The sequence below is a fragment of the Artibeus jamaicensis genome, unplaced genomic scaffold, assembly GCF_021234435.1.
Source record: "Artibeus jamaicensis isolate MK-2021 breed Jamaican fruit bat unplaced genomic scaffold, CSHL_Jam_final contig_685, whole genome shotgun sequence".
Taxonomy (NCBI): Eukaryota; Metazoa; Chordata; class Mammalia; order Chiroptera; family Phyllostomidae; genus Artibeus; species Artibeus jamaicensis.
This window is the reverse complement of record NW_026521924.1, coordinates 11429883-11457007: the sequence shown is the minus strand read 5'-3', so window position 1 is coordinate 11457007 and position 27125 is coordinate 11429883. Positions and strand designations below refer to the sequence as shown.

Genomic DNA, 27125 nt, shown 5'->3' with positions numbered 1-27125 from the left:
TAGAAACCTCATATATGAACAGCATGTTTGCTTGCAACTAAGCATCTCAGCTGAATCTATTCAAATGTATTCAAAACTTCACAGTAAAGTCTTGTGCTCCCAGCAAACTCAATTCAGGAAAAACTTCATTACCTAAAATAGGCAACACAAAATTATTTCATGAAATCTGTCTCCGTAAAGCAAGCCAAGAACTGCTGCCTCCTTTGGCAGAAGGCCGTTAGCATTTATTTGTTGCATGGTTTTAGGCCCCCTAACTTCTATATGACTTACTGCTTGAGTCGGGGTCTCAGTGGGACCCCCCAAATGGACCATTTATTTATGTTGTCTAGGTCACCTATGAACACATCTACATGTACACGCTGTACAGTACAGAAACCTCACCGCCCTGGAAGTGTCAACCCATCACCTTCATCAACTCAGTCACTGAAACACAACCACTCAGAATAAAAACTCCAAACAGGAAATCAACACAAGGGAGTACTAATTTATTCAAACTTTTCTCTTAAAAAAAAAAAAAAAGAAAACATATAGCATCATTTGAGGGCATTGTTAAAATTCTTGTCTTGGTTGTTACCTTTTCTAGAGATCAAATCACACTGGTCGTTGTTTACGCGCCATGACCAGCTTCCTAAGAAGACAGCCATCAATCACATGTTCAGACATTTTGGATTAGCCACATGACTCCTCTGGGTTAGTCAGAGTTTTCCAGAAAAACAGAACCAATACTTCTGTATACAGAGAGATTTAATTTAAGGAATTGGCTCACACCACAGGGTAGGCTGGCAGGCTAGAGACCCAGGGAAGAGCTGATGTTGCAGCTCAAGTCCAAAGGCAGACTGTAGGTAAAATTCCCTCTCCCTCAGGGGAATCAGTCTTTCTCTCTAAGGCCTTTAACACTGTGGAGGCAAATCTGCTCTACTGATTTTAATGTTAATCTTACCGTGGCTGGTGTGGCTCAGTGGATTAAGCACCAGCCTGCGAACCCAAGGGTCATTGGCTTGATTCCCAGTCAGGGCATATACCGGGTTCGTGAGCCAGGTCCCCAGTAGGGGGCGCCCGAGAGGCAACCACACATTGATGTTTCCTTCCTTCTCTTTCTCCCTCCCTTCCCCTCTCTAAAAATAAAATCTGAAACAAAATGTTAATCTCATCTTTAAAAATACCTAGACCCGTCACAAAAACATCTAGACCAGTGTTTTACCAAACACCTGGGTACCACAGCCTAGCCAAATGGACAGGTAAAATTGACCCTGGGGTGGAACTTGGGCCCTAGTCTGAGGTCTTACACTTGGTGACTCCTAGGGGATTGCAGCCAGCAGAGGCAAGCCTGGGTCCCCACACCGCCTTGGCTATTTTATAAGTGAGAAAACCAAGTCCTAAAGGCTCAGTGAGTTCGTCCCAACAAGTCAGGACAAAAATCCAGCCTCACTAAAAGGAGGCTCTTTCCACTGGGACCTGAATTCAAGACTTCTTATTTCACTTATTTGAAATATTACAGCCAAGTGTGAACCCATTCAAACCACAAACTCTAGGCCAAGGAAACCAACTCTTCTCCTGGGTGCACTTTCACATTCCTAGCCCCCACCCCCCCACACCGCAGAGCCCCCCACCCAGCGGACATGCACAAACCCAGGCACAGACTTCTCTTTGAAAAGTGCTTTATTTAACAAGATCTAAGTTAGGTGCATCAAAACATACCAAAAGGTTACGGAAATGCATGGCTCCCTAGGAAACCTTGTCGAATTATGTTAAGATATCTAAACACGTGCATTTAGAAGTTCGGAACCAAACATTAAACCAGGTCATGTACCACTGCTAAAAGTCAAGTTGTGATTTAAAAAAAGAACACTTCACAAAACGAAAGCAAGTGGGGAAACCCTTAGGAAACACTAGCAACAACAGGCCAGAAGCCATCAGCCTGCAAACCAGGTCTGCGCTCAGCCTGGAAGACTCAAAAGTAGTAGTAGATGGAGGCCTTCGCTTCACAGAGCGCCCGTGCTCTGCGCTGCTAAACCACAGGGGGCGCTGTAACCTCCCGTGACAGGGTCAACACTTTCAGTTACATTCGAAAGAAGAGGTGACACATTTCATTTTATTTCTACCCTGACAGGTGATTATTTTCCTATCTCATCTGATTCAAGCACGACTTTGTGTAAAACTAGTTAAGCAGATTCTCAAAAATTCATGCCGCTGCCTCTGGGGGCTGGAAGACATCTCTTCTGTCTCCTGTCCCACCCCCACATCATGCTTTGGTCACTATGAAACTCTGAAATTCCCTTATTCAGACAGAAATTTCTGTTTTGGAGATGCATGCGTGACACCATGTTCTCTTCTCCATGCCCCAGAGCTCTGAAATAACTTCTCCTTTTTTTAGAGAGAGATCTTTTCTTTTCTTAAAAGAGCTTCTTGCCCTTCTGTGGTCCATTCCACCCTCCTGACACTCTGAAATAACTACCCAACTCCACAGAAAAGAATTTTCGCCAAGACGTCTTTTTTGTCGGAGAACAGTTATTTGTCATTACGTGCTGAAGTCTCGTCTGCACTGATGATGAAATGTCTTTACCTGGAGATTTCTAGGAGAGAGTGCAGGTTGATCCCCGCTACCCCTCCACCACCGTAGGGAGAAGGGTGAAAATACTTCTCGAAGTCTCAGACCAAAATCTCAACCTCAGTCTCAACAATTTTCACATGGATGAGTGGCTTATCTGAGATCCTCACACCTCAGTCTCAAGTCCTAAAGTCTGTCCAGCCTGGGGACCAGTGTGCTCTCCAGCTTACTCAGTACGCCCATCCTTTGTGCTTTCGGTCCCTCCCCCGGATAACCCTGCCCTCCCCCCACACACCCCATTTAACTCATCACCTTCCCACTAATGTGATCACAGAGAACGTGATCTTGTGCTTAATTCCACCACCACCTGGGGGGACGGACACCCTTCCCAGCCAGATGGACTCAGGTGTTTCTTCATTTGATCACCTTGTAACATAAGCCCCTGGCAAAAGAAAGCAGTTGTGGCTATAAAACTGCTTTACGTAAATTAAGGAAAAATCCTATAAATTGGCCTTTGTTCTTCACATGCTTTCAGGTTCATTGCACGCAATTACATAAACCCATACAAATCAGTTGAGAAGTTCAAAGCCGCAGGACTATCTGATACCAATGAGAAAATCCTGCTCCACCCTGTGGAGAAGTGTCTGTTTCAGCTGCTGCTGTTTCAAAAAACTTCATACATCCTGATCAGGTTATTAGGATGTGGGAAATGATCTCTAAGTAGAGTGGCCCAGTTTGGAAATGCGTGGCCTGCATTAAATGGAATGCGTACTGTGTAAAATATGGTTTTCCCTCATTTCCACCCCAACACCCCATCTTTATAGAGCAGAGTTTGCCCAGCACTTTCTTAGAAAGTGACCCAGCAAGCCTGCCATTTTACATTTAACACTATCACGGTGCTAGTGCAAATTAAAGGGAGCTTTTACAAACCAGAAAAGGCTGACCAGTAAAAGTTAGCAGTTAGTATTTTCCTAGTGGAAATTCTTCTCCCTGGCCCTTCAGGGAGAATTATTGGGGTCAAGGCTTTGAGTATCCAACATAAAAATAACTGGAAGAGATGTTTCCCAAGTCATTTTCTCAAATGCAAAACTCAGGAAGTTATGTTTGCACTTACACACTGCTCTTTCCCACCGGTAACAAAGGAAGCCTCCCCTCCACCCTTTTCCCCAAGTCTGTGCATTTTGCAAAGCCCACCGTGGTGTGTGATTGCGACTAAGGCCCTCCGGATTTTCAGTCCACACCCCACTGGGCTGTTGGTGCTGTCCCCACAGAAGAGGGAGGCTTGCTAAGAGACCCCTGGGAAAATGCCAGGTGGCAGCATGCCATCTTTTTGAAAGTCAACAATAAGACCCACACTGTGAGCCGTCTAAAGAGGCCACAAAGGCCAGAGCAGTGGGACGGGAGTAGGAGGGTGCCTGGGGCGGGAACAGGTCTACTGCAAAGATTACCTTCCATTGATTGGGCAGGTACCAATGAATGGTTCTTCTTTCTTCGACTGGCCAGCTCTGAAACCATTCTTGGAGAGGAGGTGGAGGAAAGATGAGGAACGTCCCTTCCCCAATGAGGCCCACAGTCGTCTGCTGTCAAGAGCTCCTGGCTGTGCTTGTTGATCTCCACAGCCAGGTGCCCTGCCCCAAGCACCTGCCTGCCCTTCTTCAAACAGTATCAGCCGCACTGGCATCCAGCTGCCTGGCATCTTCCCGATGGAGGGCAGAGGGGTCAAACTGTCCCTGCCCTTTTCCCCTAACTAGGGTCTGCCCTAAAGATCACCGAGGGGGGCTGCTCAGGGAAGCTGCAAAAGAAGCTCCGTCCTCCCTCTTCACCTTCACGGGGCAACCCAAAGTGCTTCCCTGAACCCACCCCCAAACTCAGTCAAGTCCTTGTTCTTGGAGTCCATCTCCACAGGGCGGGTGACTTGCTAGCATCCAGCCTCGGGAAGAACAAAGCCTTGGCTTCAAACACACAGAAGTGCAGCTTCAAGTACAGAAAGACCCCCTGCTGATGTGAAAGTGGGCTGGGCTCATAGGCACTTGTCATGTCTGCAAGGAGCCTCTACACTTCCCCAAGGAGGCTCACTTTCCAGCCACACCCCAGAGCAAGCCCAGGTCTCGGTCACACTAGCTAGCCAGTGCCAAGTGCAAGCCAGTGAGGTCTGTTTCATGAGATCCTTCCTTCACCTCAAGGAGGCACCAGAGAGCCTGTGTGCTGAAAGAAAGCAGATGCCCCACCAGGCTCCTAGGGGTGGCCACAGAGGTGAGGACAGAGGCAGAATCCATTCTTTATGGGCACCCACAGAGATTACCACATACATCTTTGTTATTCAAAATCAAAGTTTCCAGTGTAAAAACGCGGGCTTATTGCATTTACCCCACTGATGGTTTATCTTTTTCTCTTTCCATGAGACCAGCCCCAAGTGCAAGGGGCTGTGGTCTTGTTTGTTTCCAAGGCTCTCACAGTCACACATCTTTCTGGGCGTACAGGGAGAATCTCTACTAGCACGGGAGCTCACTGAGCTGCCTCCCGCTTCCCAACGTGGGCAGACACGTGTGGCTGCTCCCAGGCATTTGAGGAGAGAAATCTCCTTCAGCCTGAAACCCCTCAGACGGGTGCCTCCCCTGATTTTCTTGCCCGTGAGTAGCCCATCCACTAGCCTCACGGCACTTGTGCTGGTTGCTTGGAATTTAATTGCATGTGAATATCAGGTAGGCACGTGGACATGTATATGTGTGCACACGTGTGCGGATGTGTGTGTGCATGCACAGACACATTTTGGGTCCTCCTAATAACAAAAATCAGAAGTCCTTGTAAATGAAAGAAAGGAAAAGAGCAGGGATCCAAAGATGCGGAGCTTTCTGCTGGCTTCTCCGTCCTGGAGCTGAAGAGGTTTTTCAATGTTTCTGTGGAAGGAAGGCACCCAGCTTCCTGCGGGTCTTCTCATGTCAATGGTGATCCAAATGGTGTCTGGATCCCCTCCTTCTTGTGGCTCAGATTGTTTCTGGGGCCTCGGCTATCTCCTCCAGCCTCTGCCGAATCATTAGCCGTAGCACGGTGTACCTGGGGACAGAAACAGCTGTGGTGGAGAGCAGAGGGCAACACGCACCTCCGCTCAGCCCTGCTTCCCAGCCCAGGTCACAGTGTGGGCAACTGCTCTATCCCGTTGCTTCTGCCACTGGCCCTCTATAGCCACTCGGCCGCTGTGTTCATTCCCACAACAGGATAAGAAGGACTGACGAGGCTAACTCCAAACTGGATTATTTCACTATAATTAGAAAGTCTGGCTAAGAAGGATGAAAAGGCCAAATCAGAAACAATAATAAGGGTCCCATTAGCTGAGTGCTTACTATGCCCAAGGCACTATGAACAGTCCTTCACGTGCATAGTAAAGACAGGGTCCGGCACAAAGAACACCCTGTTTTCATTACAAAATCTTCTATTGCAAAATCATAAGCATGTAATTCTGTAACATAACAATATCACACTCGAGCATGCCATGTGACATTTTTGGTGAAATGTTCGAATTGCTGTCCATTTCCTGTGAGACATTCACGCTCCCTACCAACCACGCTCAAGTAAGCCTTATTCCTGCCGGACCCTGTACAACCCTCACCTAGGCTAGCCCACGTGAAATTACCATTATTTGACCATTATGAGAGTGCTGCAAAAATGACAGCTTCACGTGGTTCAACCTAATGTCAGTGCCTGCGTTTTGCAGTCGATGCCATAGCAGCTCCCAGGCAGGGAGGCCCATGGCTCGTTAGTGATGCAGTATCCCCACCCCTTCCCTGAACTACGGCAATGCCAAGTCCCTGTGCACGGCTAAAGGGGACATTCCTCACGTTCAGGTCTTTGCATTGCACAGCGAAAGCTGTTTTTAAAGTTTGGCCCATTGTAAATGTTCAATAAATGTCAACGGCTATCCTACTAGTTATTATCGTTGATACAGAAACTATAGCATTGGCTTTATTCTGTAGTGGCAAAAATGAATCAACTGTTCTAACTTAGGACCATGGATAGCAAAAATAAAAATCATAAAATCCTCTCCAGAGAGAAGTTTTACTGGACTTGTCAACCCAAATGCTGTTTCCATCAAAGAAATGTAAAAAAGGGAAGAAGGGTGCGAGAAAGGGACTTCAGAGGTGGCTTGCTCAGACCACCTGCGCTGCTGAGGCAGCCTTGCCAAAGCCCCAGAACATCTTTATGTTTCACATCAAAGTGAGAAGCTGACATGAGAAGCAGCGAGGCCAAGACACTGAAGTTTTGTGTCCCCATCTGCAATGTGGATTCACCAATGGGAAGGCCCCTGAAGCAGGTCCCTAAGACCCAGGCCCATGCAGCTGCTCAGCACCATGTAAGGCACCTACCTGAACAGAGAGCCCTCTTAGGGGAGGCCCCAGGGGAAGCCCAACCAACCACCTGGGGGCCCTGCTCACTTGCGCATCAGCTTCTTTACTTCCCGATCTTCCTCCTCTTGGAGCTTTTGAATGAAGCTTTTAAGGACAGGCATCTCGAACTTTATATACTGGGCCACCTGGGGAGGAAGAAGAAGTTGGCATGCGTGCCCCTTCCCGGGATTATTCCAATGCCTTCTGGAGTCTCTCTCACATAAGGCACAAAGCTCCAGGAAATCTATTTCTGCCTTAATCCAGGATTTCCTTAAAGGCAGGAGCCAAGCCTCATTCTTCTCAAGGCTGGCAAGGACTCCACAGTGAAGACCCCTTTATTCACGCGATACACTGTCATTACCTCTCACTTGTCATCTCACATATCCAGTCCCTGCTGAGGTGATGTCTAACACGGAACAGCACCTGGTCCTGATTCCATGATGCAGAGAAAGACCTGAACCCATGATATTTCATATACCTCTCTGCTCTCCCCTGAGAGAATTTAAGGCACCATGACTCAGAATGATGGCCGTGTCTCAAGCAGGCATCCAAATGTGAACTTGATCCTGCGAGGCCGTGGGGGTGATGTGGCTTCCAGGTGAGCTGAAGTTAATCAACCATTCCTTCCTTCCCCACCAGGATCCCTACCCTACTCTATCCACTCTTCTTCAGGGAAGAAGTACATTTCTGCAACCTCTTCGTTTTGGACTTGGCTTTGGTCAGTGGAATGTTATGGACGACATAGAGCAAGTCTGTGTAGAGGCTTGAAATGAGTTCAAATGGTTTGGCCTGGTCTCTTGCACTCCAGCCATCTGCCATGAGAAGCATACTCCGGTAGTGACTGCCCCCTAAGCCTGGGTCTCTGAATAAGACATGCAATGCAGACCCTCAACCCCTAGCCTACAGCAGAGCTGCTGCTAACAGCCTGCAGAATCCTGAGCAAAAAGTAAACGCCTGCTGTCATCAGTGGCTATGATTTGGGGATGTTTCTCACTGTAACAGAAACTGACTAATACACTCCTTGAAGCTGCTAAGAGAGAGTTTGCAGGAACTTCTCAGCCATCGTATAGTACCCCAGAAAGGCTCGAGACATTTACTTCTCCATGGAAATCACTTTGTGCCTGAACATTCCTCCCACGACTCTCACAGGCCCGCCCTCATCCTAGCCGCTGCATCTGCTCCCCTGGCCCCATGGCCACTACTTCTTCAACAGAATCTTGCATTGAGGAACGGCAATGAAATGGGGCACAGTCCTTGGCCAAAAGTCAAGCTATACCCCAGCTGCAGGTAACTCGACCAAACCCCCACCCCCCTGAGGACAGCCCATTGACTAAAAAAGGACTCACGTCATAGGTGACCTCCTCCACCTGGTCCTTCTCCATAAGGAACACCTTGGAGACCTGCTCACACGGGCCCTGCAGGATTCGGGCAATCAGCGGGTAATCGGTGTTCTTCAGCTTCTGTTTTTCTGGAACCACACACAGCCAGGAGCAGCCCTGAGTTTGGCCTGAGGCCTTTGTCACCATAAGTAGGAGTCAACTCAGGGGCCCAAATGGACCAGGCACCTTAGGAGATGTGGCCATACAAGTCGGGAGACTGATTTGCAAATGAACAATTCAAAAGGTACAGCTTAAAGCAAATGTTCCATCTCCTCCCTCCCCAACAGTACTTCCGTGCCTCAAACACTTTGGAAGATGCTGCAATGGAAGCATTAGTTTTATCTGTCTCTCGGGAAAATCAGTTTCTTTCAGTTAGTTTCAGGGTGTGTTTACTGACCACACATGACATTCCATCAGTCTGAGAGGCAAATGGCATTTGAAAGTTTCCAAACAAGAAGCAAATGAGGCAGAGGGTATTTTGTTTTGTTTTTTAACTTGCTATTTTGAGTTAATTCAAAGTCTTCAAAGCACACTGTGTTCTTCAGACTTACCACCGCTGGTATGGACCACGTACAAAGCAAACTCCTCCGCCGAATTCTCAATCTGAATCAGAAGCAAAAGATGCTCGCTAAAAGCAGGTATTACATGTGTGAACTTTGAGCCATTCCTGCCTTATCTCACTGCAAAGCTAAGTAGATTTTAGGCTTTTTTCTGGGGAGGGCTATTTACCTGAAGCTCTCAGAAGTGATACGGAACAGGGACAGCTGGTAATGTTATCAATAATAACAGATAAGGGCTCACATTTATTGGACTGGGTGAGCCGTTTCTACACACCTTAATTTTAATTTGCTGAATACAAAAACCCCATAATGGGGTCCTGTTATCCTCATTTTACAGATGAGGGAGCAGAAGCACAGAGAACTTTTTTTTATTTTATTTTTTTAATTTTAATTTTTATTTTTTTAGAAGCACAGAGAACTTAAGTAACTTGCCCAACTCATCCAACCAGCGGGTAGGTGATGAATGGGGACTTGAATCCAGAGCCTGTGCCCCTAGACCCCTCAGGAACACTGGCTTCCATTAAAATAGGAATACCTGGTCTCCCAAAGACTTATAGGAAAGGGACTGTGGAAAACACACAACAGTAACAGGACTTTTAAAATGCTCATGCACCGTAACTTGCGCATCTATTGAAGGTCCATTTTCAAAGGAGGTTCCCCAACTGTATTCCAGAAGTTAATCTGTGCACAGGACCCCAGACTGGTTGTCAGGCCCACGACCCTTCCAGTGGCCCATAAAGCCCCGAGGGCTGGTGCTGCTCAGGCTCCTGCGGCACCAGAATTCCCTACAAGCTTGGCAGAGCCGGTTCCCTGACCTCACCTCTGATCTCCGGGTTCAGCCAGTCTGACTCAGGGGTGGGGCCCGAGAAGCTGCCTCTCTAACATGCTACCATGTGATGTTGATGCCCGGGTCTGAAAAACCCAAACTTCTGCATGGTGTCCCCCTTACCACATGCTCTCCACAGCCCCCACCTCTATACCTCTGGGGCCCCCAGGGCACACCTGCTGCCCGTTGCAGCCAACCAGCAGAGGGAACTTGCCTTAAACTTGTTGAGCAGCAGCTTGAGGACCTGCGGGGTGGTCATGGTGCTGTTGATGCGGACGTTGGTGATGGAGCCGTAGGCCGGGGTAAACACCGACGTCTGCCAACAGAGGGGCCCAGCTCAGGGTGGGAGTGGGGACAAGGACGGGGTCTAACACCCAGGAACCCCACCCCGTTACCTGGGGTAAAGGGCACAGGGATGATCACACTCAAGCTGTGCTCCCTAACAGCTTCCAAATAGCCTGGCAAGCACTGGGCTTTGATGTCAACCAAGAGCCCTCAGCTTTGCCTAAGTCAGGAGCTCAACAGGTCTAAGATCTCCAATGGCAGGGCTGGGGAGGGGGAATAAGACTAAATAAGAAAGGCCCTCCCTCCCAATAAAAGACACACAAAGTCCCTTCCACTGCAACTTCAACATGAGGAGGTCGCTGACCACTTTCCCACGATACACCTGCTTCTGAGGCCAGATTTGAACCAGGCAGCAGGAGAGAAGGAGAGTCAGCTAACTGTGGTGGGGCAGGTGGGCTCCTGATGCCCCCTCTTCTGAGTCTCACAGCTTTGCTTGGGGGGCTGCCCTTAGCTCACGGAAAAGTCGGACCACACAGCAGCTGGGAGGTACCCGGAGCAGGAAGAGAGTAACACAGGGATTGGCTGGTATCTGACAGAGGGCGTCTGTGGGTCCTCTCGCCCACCACCTGGGGCGTCTTCTGACCTGGGATCCCTCATTCCTCACAGAGCCAGCAGCCCACCCACAACTCAAAGACTGAACAGCAAACACTTGGCTTCCCAGGTGTCCGTAGCCCTAAAGTGGCAGCTGCTTAGGAAGGGGCTTTGCCCTCCTTCAGGCTGCTCCCCAGCCCCCTGCCCCACACCACCCTATCCCCCCTACCTTGTGGTTGTAGAAATGGCCATTGATGGAGAAGCGGTGGCGTCTGATTCGCCGCTGGTCACTGGGTGTCCTCACGTTGCCCCGGCGACGCACCCCAACATCACTGCGTGTACGCATCAGCTGCGGGGTATCTTCCTGCAGGGGCTTCAGGCCTCTGGAGTCTGGGAGGGGAGGGGGAAGGGAGCTCCGTCTGCCTGGGCCCAGCATGTGGCAGTTTGCACATGGTACCCTCTTGGTGGCCAACACTACAGCACCCACCACCTCCCCAAAACATATTTCATAAAATCAGTATTTCCTGCTGGGGGAAAAACACAATACAAACTTCACTGAGAAGCAATACAGGGACGAGGTTCAGAGCACAGACTCACATTCCAACTCACCATTCCTATATAACATTAACCTCTGTTGCCTCAGTTTCCTAATCTATAAAATGGGGATAATAATAGACCTCACGTCCTGGCATTGTTGTGAGGGTTTAAATGGGCTAATTCGTGGAGAGCACTTAGAACAGTGCCAGGCACAGGATAAGCAGGACACAAGGGCTTGCAAGATATCGCAAACTGACTGTCAAAATTGCAAACATACACAGCCTCCGGCTCAGCAATGCCGCCTGGAAGAACCCTGCAGATACTGGCAAATGAGTGAAATGACACATCAGCAAGGCCACTGACTGCAACCTTGTTTGTCATAGCAAAGGACCGGTAATGACTTAAACACGTATCAGTAGGGAGCGATTACAGAAGCGGTCATTTTTCCACACAATGGAACACTGCAGAGCTATGAAGAACGCAGATGTTCCTTATGGATTTGTATGGCACCGTCCCTAAGATAAAGTGATAAACAGAAACAGAGGTGTGCAAACACTACCACTTATGTGAAAGGGGGAAGGAAAGAAATCCATCCAACGACACAGCTTTGTGGGTGCGTACTTGCTTCTATTTGTGAAGCGTATCTCGGGAGGTGTGCCTTTAGGTGGCCTCTATGGAGTGAACTGTGATGCTGAGGAGCGTACTTGGCCATGTGTAGTGCGCACCCAAGTTTTTAGCCCAAACTTTCAGGAAAAAGATCTTTTGTTTCTATTTTTTATTTATTTATATGCAGATACTTGTTTTTTTGTATTGTAAAGGAATTTTAGCATTGGCTTTTGAACATATTACGGTACAAGAAATTTTATGTAACAAATCATTATAAAACAAAGGAAAAGACACAAAGTATTTCAGGTGCTACCTATCTATGATGTGCATCCTTATTTTGCCCTCAAAAATCTGGGCAACAAAGTGCACATTATACGCAGCAAAATATAGGAGATGAAATGAAAACCTTTAAATTCTTTTTAATATTTTTGAATCCTGAATCATGTGGATTTTATTTACTCAGAAACTACATAGCCGTTTACAACATCTATTGCATTAGTCTTCATACAGCAGTTGGCCCCAAGCTGGCGGTCCTTCCACCACGCATGTACCTGTGGGGCTGGATGTCTGGTCACTCTCGGCTGCAGCGTCCACCTCTGTGATCTGAATGTCGGGCATGGTGAGGGGCTTCAGGATGGTGCTGGGGGCAGAGAACGGACAAGAGAGTCTGGTTCGGCCCCTGTGGGGAGACACGCCCACTCCCACCCCACCCCACTTCTGCACAGGGAGCACTCTGCTAGCGCCAGGCTGGGGATGAAGGATTTGGATGGGCTGGCTGACTGCCCCAGGAGGCTGGGCCAGCTCCAGGCTGAGGACTGGGTGAGGAGGGGGAAGTCTGGAGAGAGAAGACACTCAGTCCCAGCAGCTGCAGCCGCAGAAGCACCCAATTCATCAGGGCCAGGCTGGAGAATCACAAAGAACAAAACTCATGTGTTGCCTGCGCTGAATTTCTAAGCACATGTGGCTTCTGTAGCTTATTTGGAAATCCCCTATAATGGCCATTTATTTCTCAGGACAAGGTTCCAGTTCTGATCCACTTCTGTTGGAGAAATAACTCAGAAATTGCTTTGGCATCAAAGAGGAATGGAAAGTAACAGGTCAGATGCCACAAGGGTCAGGGCAGCTTTGGAAGGGGCGCTGGTGGTGGTGTTCTCAGGGTTGCAGGGACTGAGCTCTTGAACCACGCTGGAGAAAGGGCCTCAGGCAGGCCGTCTGAGCCGAGACCTGCCGTTGCCACGATGACTGGTAAATAACTCCTCAAAGCCAAAAAGGACAACGGGAGCAGCTCAATAAACACACCAGAAATCAACAGAGGATTTGGCCAGAAAGGAAAACCATGCATAACAATGAGGACCATCCCGTGGTGAGAAGAACGTAGGCTCACTGGGACCCAGAAGATAGACAGAACCATGTTCAGGGGATGATAGTTTTAAGGGAAGAATTAAAACGGAAAAATCTAATGGAACTTCCTGTTGTAGTATAACCTGTGGCTTCTGACCCCAGAATGGAACCAGTCAGAGCCTCTCGGGAATGGTGGACACTCAGCACCCACTCCTCCTTTGTCCAAAGCTCTTTCTCGCTGAAGCAGAAACTGGTCTCAGCATCCTTCTTAACACAGTGGTCCAGGCATTCACTGCATTATCACAGGCATCTGGGATGACATGATTTACATTCTGAAAACTCACAGTATGTGCAGGTTTCAAGAACCAACCAACCACCAGGTTGATGCCACAGGGACGGGAAAAGACACAAGTGTGTAGAGGACCCTTTAGCAGGCCCAGCCACAGGCCACGTGGTCTAGTGAAATTCCAGAAATCCTCTCACTTAGGGAATGGAATGTAACCTAGTCTGGGAGTCGGGTGGGGCTGCGGAAAGTTTGGCCCATTGGAAATCGAGTACAGTAAAAGAGCTGAATGCAAAGCAGAGTGTGAAAACAGCAAAAAGAGATGAAACCGAAGAGCCGCGGGTGGGCATTCCAGCATCTGGTGGGATGGACAAAAAACTTTTCTCCTTAAATGCTCTTAGAAAACAACCAGATCAGCTCCAGGGCTTGGCCACAATGTAGGTCCCTCTCAGCTTCGAGAAAGATAGCTTCGGCTGTGGAGTTGGACAAAACGTTCGGTGTGGCAAACAGAGAAGGCTTGGTTCTCATTTAAAACAGAGAAACCATCATCACTGTGGTTTTGGCTGAGACTGGCCTGCTCAACCCGTGCTCTGGTCAGAAGGCAGCATCAGCAAGTTTCAAGATGAAACAGGCGAGTCACTTGACCCTAAAAACTGAACTCCCAGAAAGACAGTCAGGAGGGTGTGCCTTACTAGAGGCACTTAGCTACTCATTTGGTGGTGGAGGGAGGAGGGGAGTAGGCTCAGTCTTTGCAGATCTTCCAGTGGGGACTCAGAAGAGAGGGCCTCCCAGACTACTGACCATTACACACCATCACACACCCAGCTTGGCTGGCTCGAACGGGGTCTGATACTCCCTTCCGGGTTTTCCCAAGACATGGAAAGCTCTAGTCTGAAGGTTTGAGCCCTAAATGTCTCCAGTGCAGGGTCTTTCTATGGCATGGTCCAAGGCAGGGAAGATGCTGCAGTATCAGGTGTCCTGTCAGAAATGTACAGGCTGAGCCTGGCTGGCCGCTACCAATGCCTGTCAGAGCCTTGGGAATTCTCCACCAGGCAGGACACTGCTCAGCAGGCTTTGATGCTTCTCTCTGACTCAGTGTCTCCCCTCTGTATCTGACTGTCACTCAGTAACTGGTGACAGGGGTGGGAGCCTCATCACACCAATGCCTGCCCCTTTCTCCTCTTCCCAGAGCAGAACAGGTAGGACAGGAGCTGGGGTCAAGGCTGGCTGGAAGAAGGTGGCATCTACCTGCTCAAGAACACACAAACCCCCAGACGCCCCTAGTCCTTACTCACCCCTGAGCCCCCAAGTTACAGCCAGAGTGCCAGGAGGAGGAGGAAGGAGGGGGGCGAATGCGCTCATTGTCATCCTGCATCTGCAGACGGATGGGCCGGCGCAGCCCCCAGGAGATGTTCAGCAGCCCCTCCACGATGAACTCATCTTCTTCCTGCCCACAAAGCAATTGGTGCGGTGAGTCCAGAAGAAAAGCCCAGGAGAAGCCAGCACCAGGCTGGGGGCCACGGACAGCATCCTGAACAGAAGTCCTGGATGAGCTAGATTCACACCCAGCTCCAATGCACCCTCCACCGTAAACTACCCTGAGGCCATGAAGGGGACCTCGCACGTCAGCACACAAGTTGCCTGGAAACTCAAGTACACATGTGCAAATTATAAAAATGGGGTGTTTTTACACTACTGACTTCAAAGAAAGACGAATACATCTCTTAAAGTAGTGCGAGACTAGCCTTCCTATCAGAATTAACTATTTTCCCCTCCTCTTCTATGGAAAATGATGTCTTTAGCTACAACATATGTTTAGCAATTGACCTGCTGGGTGAAGGAGTTTTAAAGTAATAGTTCCCCAAGTTTACTCTAGGGAATATATAGCAGAATATTCTAGCAGAATAGAGAATACAGAATCCTCTACCAATCAGTTGTCACCTTAAAAGGGATGTTGAGTCAACATGAGTTGGGAGATGTTGTGTTGCTCAGATTTCTTAACAGCAGAACTCCCCAGAGCCCATAGTGAGCTAATGTGCTACAATGCAACTCTCCAAGAGGTGAATAAATCTTGCAAGAATTCCAATTTATACTCAAAGGTGATTCCCCAGTAAGAAGGTAAATGTGAAACCCTTCTAAGGGCATTTGTGTAATTCAGAGAAATGGATCTCATTTATGACCATAAAACTCTTTAATCACCAAGCATTTTGAGAATTCCTCCCATAGGACACACCTCAAAAAAGCTAATTAAGGACAAAGATCTTGTTAATGGCCCAGCCACTAATCAGTAGAAGCTTTGAGGTCAGCGCCTGAAACAGTCAGGCTTTCTTTCCCAAGCCTCAGAAAAACCTTTTTGGGCAGGGCCCACAGACATCAGACCTAAGCCTCGGACACATCTTCAGGACAAGCCCCGTGGATGAAAATGATACCTGACCAGCGGGCAACTAATCTGAGACCCAGATCATTCTTAGAGAGGGAGGGGGAATACAAGAATGCAGGAGAGGAGCTGAGCAACTTGAGGACATTTGTGTATCTCAGGGAGAAAGAGTTTATTTAAGTACCAACTGCATCTATGGCCTTCTAGGTGGTCAAGGCTGGCATCATTACTTTATATTACATTCTTACAGCACAGAATTTAACCCAAAGTAGGGCTTTGCCTGAGCTGACTTGTTTGAGGGACACAGAAAGGGTTACTGCATCCACATAGTATCTGCAACAGTCTGCTGTAGTAGCTGAAATTCTACCATCTCATATCTTTTTCTATGGTTTAAATCACCATAGCTTGATAACCTGAAAATGTGTTTAGAAGGGTATTACACAGACCTTCTTATCAGTCAAGAACACTTGAGTATAAATTACTCTGCCAGGCTCCTTACAGGGCTCTCATCCATCTGATAACAGCTTTACAGAAATGGATACAGGATGAGTAAGCTTAGATGTAGGATGGGGGCTGGGGAAAGACAGCTGGAAAACAAATGCCATTCCAAGAAGGCACCCTAAGAAGCCTGCTGCAGTTGTGGAGAAAAGTGAGGGGAACCAGCAGAGCGTAGGTGGTTGTCTCATTGTTGCAACAATAAGACATGGGCCCAAATGTGTAAACAGAGGACTGGGAAGGTTCCTGAATTGCCCAAATGAAGAAGCCTGCTTGAGAGCCATCTGAAAGGCTCATTTCACAAAAGGCTCCCTTTGGAGAGGTCCCCTCAGTGAGCGGATGCTGGTGCAGCCTCATATCCAAGGCACGTCTCTGGACCAGAAAAGCTCACCCTTCCTGGAACAACTTTGAACCTGGGGGTCTCCTTCCAAAGAACACCAGGTTCTCCTGTTAATATCCTAAAGGAGAAGCCACTCACTGTGGCAGGAGGGACAGGGACCCAGGACCCAGGGCCCCTCAGACCCTGGACACATGGAGGCAAAGACTGGGCTGGCCCCCCAGGGAGGGAACCTCCCCTGCGGACCCCTCACCTCGCGGTGTCGGAGCTGCAAATTCTGGCCTTCATAGTACAAGTTGTAGGTCTTCAGATGCAGGAGGAGTTCATTCCTGAGGGGAAAGAAATATGAGAGGTGTTAACAGTCTTAGCCGAAGCCACTTGTAATGCAGTTGTTCCCTCTTTCCTCACCTCTAACCTGGCTCTCAGTCACCCCAGTCTGGGTGCTTGTCCACAGGGGTGTACATGCACACATACGGGGTCCTACGACCACCCCCATCACCACTTCCCCCAGGATCAAGATCAAGAGTAAAGACTACCTAGAATAGACTGAAGGTGAAAGAAAAGTAACTCTAGAAAACCAAGGAAGGTTTCTCCTTAGTTTTTCCTCCCCTGGAGAAAGAGGGCAGCTCTGGCCATACTCCTCACACCCAGGCTATGTAAGCAGTCCGTACTAAGCCACAGGTTCACGGAGGCAACCACACTTCAGACCCACAGGCAGGGTGTCTCCTGCCTCTCAGCCTTCCCCCCTTCACGCACGCTGGGAGTCAGGAGAGGACAGTCCCTGCAGGCTTTTTTCACAAGACTCAGAAACTTCTAGGCTTTTAAGAAAGTTAAAAGGGACAGGTCTGGTCCCACTGACTTATGCTTCATGGACATGACCTTATCACATGATTAAAAACTTACAAACTCCCATCAATAGTGGAATGGATGAATAAAGGCAGCTACAGTCACACAACAGAAGGTTAAATGGCAATGAGAATATGAATAAACTACGCACAACGTAGATGAACCTCACAGATACTACGTTGAGTAAAAGCTACATGAAAGGGCAGATTTTGTATGATTCCCTTTATATAAAGTTCGAAATGAGTGTCTGAACCAGGACAGTGGTTCACCTTGGGGAGTAGTGACTAGGAGTGGGCATGAGGGGGCTTCTGGGCCCTGGCAATATTCTATCCTACATGCTTTTGTCTTCTTATTCTATTCTAGGTAGCTTACAAGTCCCCTCTAAAGCCTGGTCCCAGGCCTTCTTAGCTGCCTAAGCACTGCTTTCCAGGTGTTTCTTCAGGACACAGCTCTCCTGAGCGTGGGAGAGAGAGGGCTTCGTGCCCTTCATGGTCTGGGCGAGCTCTTGTCAAACCTGAGAATAGTCTGACCAAGTTTAGTTAAAGTGTGTGGCGTGCATGAGGACTTGGCGAAGGGAAGCTAGAAGAGGCTGCTGTGTGCTGCCGCCTGTTTTCAGACAGGGGTGATGGAGTGTGGTCCTCCCAAACCCAGCCATTCCGTGGGGGGGGGGGGGGGGGGTGCTGTGCCAGAGGTCAAAGCCCTGGCTGGAAATTCTAAGAAGCTCCTGACAAGCTCAACCCAGATAAACTGGAATAATTCTACACAAGCTAAAATGAACTAGTAAGAAATGTAGCTCCAAATAACCTAAACCCAAAACTGTTTGGTACTTTTGAACACAGAGATGTGAAAATAGGATGTAAAATGACTGGTCTGTAGAAGTCCCCGGGGAAATCACCCATGAAATAATAGAGACTGACCCCGATCTCCCACCACCATGTGTCTGTAGATGGCCAAGGCGTCTCAAATAATAACACAACTTGGACTCAGGAAAGGTAAACATTCAGTTAAGACACAGAGCAGCCAGCATGCGCACGTCCCTGTGCTGGATATAAAGATATATCCTGACACTTATAATTCGAGGGAGTCTGTTTTGGCTCAGCCCTGTCACATTGCCCAAAAGCTGACTTCAAGAGATTTTAGCGCCTACAAAGCAATGACACTGTCTCCTCCTGCCAGGGGCCACCTGTGCCCGTTTTGGCCGGAACCGCAGCAGCACAGGTTCTCCACTCAGCCGGAACTCCCGGGAGACACCACAGACAGGACAGTGAGCAGCCTCCACTACTCCTCCTCTTGGAAGCCCTCCAGGATGCCATCTCTTTTGAGCTTTCAAAAGTGCCATATTTTGAAGGCCCCCTTTACCTCAGTCTCTATGGTCAGGCTCTGGGGACATATTTTCTAGAGCAGCAACCTGCTGAGGCTCTTACTGTCCACACTTAGCTGCTTGCTTAGCTCTTTCACACACACAAGAGCCCCAGCTCTCTCAGATACAGAGGAGGCATCTCTGCCAGGAGCTTCCATCCACACAGGACTGGCTACTGGGGGCACCACACTACAGAAAAAGTCTTACTTGGAAATGTATTTATCTTTTCCACATGGGACTAGGGAAGTTTGGTGGCTGTAGTCCATTCTTCCTCGCTCTTTTCATCAGAAGGACAGACCTATATTTGAAAGGAGAAGACAGAGTTGGAGTCAGGTTGTGTCCTTCAGAATCAGCAGAACTTGGGCCAGGGACCAGGGGCACGTGACTCTCTGTCCCTTTTCCAGATCCACAGCTTGGGCAGGCCCACGGTGACCCAGGACGAGTGCTGGCTGTTGGCTCTACTTGCCACGGCCTCAGGAAAAAAAGAACACCCAAAGGAAATAGGACAACCCTGAGCCCCAGGACGAGTGCCCCAGCCACAGGGAGTGTTGACCCCCAACTTGGTTCCAAGGACAACCAGCGAGTCTTCCCTGAAGGAACCTTCACAACACAGAAGAGAGATCCATCTGACAGGGGTAGCCCAGACTCTACTGAGGAATAACAAAGGTTGGTAAACCGCCTAAAAATGCCCAGACAATGCTGGGCACAATAAATTGCAGCTACACATCTATAATCACCTTTAAAATATGATTCTGTGAAGGCAATTTAATTACAGGGAAAATAACAATACATCATGAAAACACAGGTTACAAACCTACAAGCCCACTAATGTTTAAAATATATGTAAGCATAAAATATGCATATGTATACATTTATTTAAATAAATATATATTCAGATATTCAATTACATACACACACACATATACAGTCATGCCTCAGTGTTATCAATAGGTTCTGTGACTTTAAGCAAAACATGTATAATGAAACCATTTTACCACAGGCTAACTGATATAAATGAGACTTAAGTTCCTAAGGCATTTCGTTAACATTATAATAGAATGCCGTTGAATGAAATACATTATTTGAGCCTGCTGTATGCATGTCTGTGTACAGTCTCACACATGTCTGTATATATACATATATATGTCAAGATTTCTCAGCTTCAGCACTGTTGACATTTGGACTAGATCATTCTTTGTTATGCTGTGCATTGGGGGGTGTTTGACAGCATCCCCAGCCTCTACCCACCAGATGTCAACAGCTGTACCTCCCCAGCCACGACAATCAAAAGTATCTCCGGACATTACCAAGTGTCCCCTGGGAGCTAAACTGCCCCACTTGAGAACACACGACACGCACGTATGTGCATAAATGTACAGGCTGTACATTTATGTACATAAATGAAAGGCTGGCTGCCTCTGGGTAACAGCAGTGCCCGAAGTTTATCAAATATTTTATTATGATAATTTTCAAACATAAACTGGCATCTGTTGTTATGTTTCCTCTTTTGTTTCTGATTTTATTTATTTGAGTCTTCTCTCTTCTTCATCCAGTTGAAGGTTTGCAAACATAAAGTTGGGGAAAGAAGATAATGAGTAGCCATGGCAGAATACCCTTAACATTTACTATCCTCACTTTATCGCACATCTGTCCATCTACACACGCTTTTATTCATTCAACAACCCATCTTAGAGGAAATCAAAACTATCTTGAAACAAAAAATTGAAACACAACATACCAAAAGTTGTGAGGTCCAGAGAAAGTAGTTCTAAGAGGAAAGTTTATAGCAATAAATACCTACATTAATGAAAAATAAAGGTGTCAAATAAATAACCTAATTTTTACACATCAAGGAACTAGAAAAGGAGGAACAAACTAAGCCCAAAAATTAGCAGAAAAAATAACAAAGAGCACAGCAGACATAAATGAAATAGAAACCAGAAAAGTAATAGAAAAGATAAGTGAAACCAAGAGCTGTTTTTCTGAAAAGATAAACAAAATTAGCAAACCTTTAGCTTGTATACCAACAAACTGGATAACCTGGAAAAATAGATAAATCCCTAAAAACATACAACCTACCAAGACTGAACTGTGAAAAAGCAGAAAGTCTGAACAGACCAATAACAAGGAAAATTGAATCAGTAATCAAAAACCTCCCAACAGCCCTGGCTGGTGTAGCTCAGTGGATTGAGCGCGGGCCTGCGAACCAGAGTATCGAGGTTCGATTCCCAGTCAGAGCACATGCCTGGGTTGCAGGCCAGGTCCCCACTGGGGGACACATGAGAGGCAACCACACATTGATATTTCTTTCCCACTCTTTCTCCTTCTCTTCCCCTCTCTCTAAAAATAAATAAATATTTTTTTAAAAAAGAAAAAAAAGAAAGTGAGGAAGAAATTTAGACATTAAAAAAAAAAAAAAAAACCCTCCCAACAAAGAAAAGCCCAGGCCCAGGCGGTTTCACTGGTGAATACTACCAAACACTTAAAGAAGAATTGAGGCCAATCATTCTGAAACTCTTCCAAAAAGTAAAGAGAAGGGAACACTCCTCAACTTGTTTTACAATACCAGCATTACCCTGATACCAAAGCCAGATAAGGGCAGTCACTACAAGAAAACAGAAAAAGATAGGCCAATATGCTTGATGAATATAAGTGCGAAAATTCTCAGCAAAATACTAGCAAACTGAATGCAACAGTGCATTAAATGGATTGTACAACATGATCAGTGGGATTTATCCCAGGAATGTAAGGATGGTTTAACATATGTAAATCAATAAATGTGATATATCACATTTATCAAATGAAAAATAAAAATCAGATGATGCAAAAAAGGACTCTGATAAAATTCAACATCTTTTCACGATAAAAGTTCCAACATATTCAGTACAGAAAGAATGTACTTCAACATAATAAAAGTCAGATATGATAAGCCCAGAGCTAACATGAAACTCAATGATGAAAACTCAAAGCTATTCCTCTAAGATCAGGAATCAGATAAGGGTACCCATTCTCACCTTCACCAGAGCAATCAGGCTAGAAAAATAAGTGAAAGACATCCAAATCAGGGAAGAAGAAGTAAAACTGTCTTTGAATGATCTTATACACAAAAAATCTTAAAGACTCCACCAAAAAACTATTATACTTAATCAACAAATTCAGTCAAGTTGCAGCACACCAAATCAACAAATAAAAATCAGTTGCACATTTATACACTAACAACAAACTATCTGAAAAAGAAATAAAGAAAATTCTATTTACAATGGCATCAGAAATAATAAAATACTTAGGAATAAACTTAAGCAAGAAATTAAAATTTCTGTGCATTTAAACTTATATAAATAACATTGATGAAAGAAATCAAAGACAAAAATAAGTGAGAAGATACCACATGTTCAAGGATCAGAAGAATATTGTTAAAAGGTCAATATTACACAAAGGTAACTCTAGATCCAATATAATTTCTATTAAAATTCCAGTGGCATTTTTCACAGAAATAGAAAAAAATCCTAAATCTGTATGGAACCACAAAAGGCCTCAAACAGGCAAAGCAATCCTGACAAAAAAGAACAAATCTGGAGACATCAAACTTCCTGATTTCAAACTACGCTAAAAAGCTCTAGTAAGCAAAACAGTATGATGCCGGCAGATAGACCAATGGAACAGAATTAAGAGTTCAGAAATAAATCCATGCATAGATACTGAGTGGTGAAATGGTAGTCTCTTAATATTGGAAAAGACTAGATACCCATATGCAAAAGAATGAAACTGGGCCCTTATCTTACACCACTTACCAATATTAACTTGAAGTGGATTAGACTCAAATGTAAAACTTGAAATTGTATGCAAAAGAAAACATAGAGAAAAAGCTTCTTGGCATTGATCTTGGCAGCAATTTTGTGGATGTGACACCAAAAACACAAGCGACGAAAGCAGAAGTAAGTGAGACTACATCAAGATAAAAAATGTCTATATAGCAAAAGAAACAATCAGCAAAATGAAAAAGGAACATATAGAATAGGAGAAAACATTTGCACACCATATATGGAGTGATTATTATACAAAATACTTAAGGAACTCATATAACTCAACAGCAAAAAAAACCCAAATATTCCAATTTAAAAATGAACAAAGGACCTGAATAGACATTTCTCCAGAGAGTACATACAAATGGCCAATAGCCATATGAAAAGATGCTCAACATCACTAATCACCAGGAAAAGGCAATTAAAATGACAATGAGATACCATCTCACACCTGTCAGAAAGGCCATCATCAATAAATCAACAAACAACAAGTGCTAGCAAGGAGGTGGAGAAAAGGGAACCCGCATGCACTCTCGGTGGGACTGTCGATTGGTGCAGCCACGACAGAAAACAGTATGGAAGTTGCTCACAAAATTAAAAATAAAGCTGCCATGTAATTCCAGCAATTTCACTTCTGGGGTTATATCCAGGGGGGAAAAAACCCACTAATTTGAAAAGATATATGTAGCCCTATGCTCACTGCAGCATTACTTACCATAGTCAAGATATGGAAGCAATCTAGATGTCCATCAATAGAGGAATGGATAAAGAAGATGTCATTGACATGTATTACAGAATACTACTCATTAATAAAAAGAATGAAATCTTGCCATTTGCAACAACATGGATGGACCTAAAGGGTACTATGCTAGGTGAAATAAATCAGAGAAAGACAAACACCATTTCACTTTTAAGTAGAATTTTTTAAAAAATAAATAAATAAAAAATAACAGAAACAGACCCATAGATATAGAGAACAAGCTGATGGTTGCCACAGGGAAAGAGTATGCAGGAGTGGGGAAAAAAAAGACCCAACACCCAGAAGGCATAAAAAAATATTTGATATCAATCTGTAAAAAATTTAAACTTGTGTTTAAATTTCTGTTAAAAAAAATTACCGTACCCAAAGTCAAAAGGCAAATGACAAGTTGGAGAAAATATTTACAATATATATGACCAATGACTAGTGTCCTTAATATGTACAGGGCTTTAATAAGCCAGCAAGAAAAAGATTCTTCCCTCTGTGAAAATTGGCCAAAGGACAGATAATTCACAGAAAAATGAATACAAATAGCCATTAAACTATGAAATCTTTCTCACCACTGTATTTTTACTTCCAATTGATAAGAAGCCAACAACAAATCATAACATACTAGATAGATCAGAATTTAGCTTTTACTTAAAATCACTCTAAAGAGTCGTAGCCCCACTGGGATGTAGTTGCATCCTGGGGCCTGTCAAGCTTCAGGTAACAGAAGAATGTGCACTGCGAAGCATGAAATGTCTAGTCTGTTCTTCCCTTTTTGTTCTTCGGATAACCAAGATGCCTTACTTCTCCTTATGTTGGAGACTACCTGGCCACAGTCACAAGGACCCAGACAGGAAGTCCCCAGGGGCTTATTCAAGTCAGATTGCTGAGGCCTGAATAAGAACTGACCGATCACTACAGTCCAGGACCCTGATCCCCTCACTCATGATTACCCGTGACTTTTGTGCTGTAAAACCCCTTGCCTGTTACACCATCCAGGCGCTTGGGTTTTCCAGCTCAAACTGCCCACTCTCCACACTGCAACACTATCTAATAAACGCCACTTTCCTCCACCACACTCCGCTGTCAGCGCAATCGGCCATCTACAGCGTGAGGCAGACAGGCTCTTTTCTCAGTTACAGACATAGATCGAGTCTGACGGTCCAAATGTGAGAATTCCCCAAACTTTTGGCCACTCTCAACCTGTCGGGCGATCTCACCAAAGCCATCACTGTTAACCTGACCTACTGGCTCATGTTGCCCGATCTTTGTCTCCAGCTTCACTTCTCCTCACCATTTTTCTTACTTTTTTCATTTCTTGGGTTAGAAGTGTTAGGAAAATACTTACATCGTCTATCACATTGCTGAACAGAAATTACAGGTAACTGACTCGAAACACCTCCTTTGTCTGCCTCAAGGGCAACATCTGCATGCCTCTTCACAGACTTCCCAACCATCACCACAAATCACTGGCTCCCTCCAGCCAGCTCGCGGGAGAAAACAGATAAAGAAAAGCCAGATGCATTTACATACACTTTAAGGCAAACCCAGCAGCAGAGCTGACAATGGGCCGGAAGTTTAGAGTTGGTCCCACATGCCTTAAACAGAGTGTTGTTCCCACACAAGGAAGAGTCAGAGGAAGCCGCGATTGGTGCTGGAATGTGGAGGACCTTCCTCCGAGGGTGCCTGCCAAGATCTGCAGCCTCTAGAGAAGGATCTGCTCGGCAGGCTGGTTGCAACTCTTCTGCCTTCTCTGTCACTATTAAAAATTCACGGCCCTGGCCAGATGGCTCAGTTGGATGGAGCATCGATCCCTACACCAAAAAGTTGCTGGTTCTATTTCCGGTCAGGGCACATACATAGGTTGCAGGTTAGATCCCTAACCTGGGGGTGGGGGTTGGGGGTGTGGTCTGGGCACGTACAGGAGGCAACTGATAGGTATTGCTTTCTCACATTGATGTTCCTCTGTCTCCCTTCCTCTCTTTCCGAAATCAACTTAAAAAACATATCCTCGGATGGGGATTATAAAAATAAAAAGAATTTACCACCCCTACCTGGGCTCCAAAATACCTTGTAGAAGCTATTCACAAGCACCAAGTCAGGAGGTGAGCCTCCCAGGCCCTAGTCATGGTGGAGACACATTGGGGCCACCAACCAGTCAGTCTCTGGCACTGACTTCACCCCCTGGCAGAACGTTTCGGGTTCTTCTCAGCTCCATTATATGCCTGGGCAATGCCATCCAGCCAGCCAGTGGAACCTAGTATGTCCCATGGGGAGACCCATCCATGCTTCCTGCCTCCTTCAAAGACAGACTGGAGGTATGGCTGTGCCTAAGAGCACAAAGAATGTCTGGACAATCGGAAGATTCCTAAGCCCCTGAGTACAATGACATCCCAGCCCCAGAGAACTTTCTGGGCCTGCATTTCACGCTCTGTGAGTGTGCCCATGCTCTGCCTCAGACCCAAGCACGCTCACATGTCTCTGGACCCTGAGCCCAAACTTAGCTGTCCCTCCAAAGGGGATCTGCCCCTGGGCAGTGTTGGCGGGACGGGAGCTCACGCCTCAGCCTGTCCTCCACCAGCACTTAATCCCACACAGAAACCCATTCCTACAGCTGGTGTTTCTTTTCCCTCCTGGATCTGGAGCCCCTGCTCTCTGGACCCCCCAGTTCCCAGACTGGGACTTTCTCCCGCAAATTTTCTTATTATCATTATTTCTTCAGGGGATGGAGGGGTTCAACAGCCAGACCAAGGAAAAGCTAACCTGGAGTCTTAGGTCTGGGGATTCCTCAAAGCACAGCCCGAAGTCAGGATTCTCATGCACGGGGTTTACTGAGAAAGTATTTTCAGGAGAAGCTCGTATGGAAGTGAGGGAAGAAGCAGGACTGGGAGTGACGAGGCCCCGCTGGAGTCCAGCCACAGCCCGATCCCAGTGGAGCTGCAGGGTGTGGACAACTCCACAGAGCTGTCCCACCTGAGCCCAGCAGGCCTGGCATTTGTACCTCTGTGCCAGCCAGTCACTGACCCCAGGCCACCCCTCAGAGAAGGGCCTGAGATCCCAGGCATTTCCCTGCAAGAGCAGCTCTCAGGACTAGGGAGCGGCTAAGACACCCATAACACATGACAGATAAGGGGGATCCTGGTGGGGACCGGCATTGCCCACTACACCTGCCCCATGCCTGGGCTTGAAGCAGCTCCTGGCTTTGCCGCCCTCTCCCACCCACCCTCTGGCTGGGGGGGAAATAGCTGCTCACACAGGACCACCAGGTACAGTGCGGGGCTGACCTGTAGCAATGGGGACAGACTTGCCCAAGCTCTGGACCACTCTAAATCCTGAAGTTGCTGCAGGAAGGACCCCTTCCTGTTCCTTTTCAAGGGTGTTTCCAGCCTCCCACTCCTGGCCTCCCAAGTAAACAAAATTCACCAGCCCAGCTTCCTGCAAAGAGGGCAAATATCAAACCCTCAAGAAGCTGGGGCAGGTGGGAAAAGTCATCCCATGCTCACTCCAAACACAGCAGAATCTCCTCTGTTCCTGGCTGTTGGTTCCTCCGAGCTCCAGGACCCTCACTCCCTTTCTGTCAGGGAGCCCAGATAACCCAGGGTAGTTAATCAGGTGTTGGAGCATCCACGGCACGTGGGCTAATTGCTATACAGTTCCAGCCTAGAGACAAGTGTCTCTCAGCTGACTTATCAACTGCAAAGTCCCCAGAGAAGAGGGGGACAAATCCTGGCAGCAAAGTCCAAGTTGAGATGACGACCTCCCCACCTTTAGTGGTTTATTTGGTTCCAGTCTCCTAAACTGTCTTCCTGGTGGTATAGCGG

General features: G+C 46.8%; 1 protein-coding gene across 5 annotated transcripts in view; it reads right to left on the bottom strand.

Moving 5' to 3' along the window:
• Window positions 1-4814: 4814 nt before the first annotated feature.
• RASSF2 (Ras association domain family member 2) overlaps window positions 4815-27125 on the bottom strand; it is a 33513-nt gene continuing 11202 nt past the window's right edge. For 4 of the 5 annotated variants that reach the window (XM_037147778.2, XM_037147780.2, XM_037147782.2 and 1 more), the window contains exons 2-11: window positions 18961-19051; window positions 16801-16876; window positions 14634-14785; window positions 12266-12354; window positions 10801-10961; window positions 9910-10011; window positions 8861-8912; window positions 8277-8398; window positions 6979-7076; window positions 4815-5602 (exon numbers count right to left, since the gene is read on the bottom strand). In XM_037147778.2, the coding sequence (XP_037003673.1) occupies window positions 5533-5602; window positions 6979-7076; window positions 8277-8398; window positions 8861-8912; window positions 9910-10011; window positions 10801-10961; window positions 12266-12354; window positions 14634-14785; window positions 16801-16876; window positions 18961-19019 (981 nt within the window). In that variant the 5' untranslated portion in view covers window positions 19020-19051 and the 3' untranslated portion in view covers window positions 4815-5532. Of the gene's footprint in view, window positions 5603-6978; window positions 7077-8276; window positions 8399-8860; window positions 8913-9909; window positions 10012-10800; window positions 10962-12265; window positions 12355-14633; window positions 14786-16800; window positions 16877-18960; window positions 19052-22544; window positions 22564-27125 lie in introns of those variants that run through there. The other variant, XM_053671232.1, reaches the window with a different exon arrangement.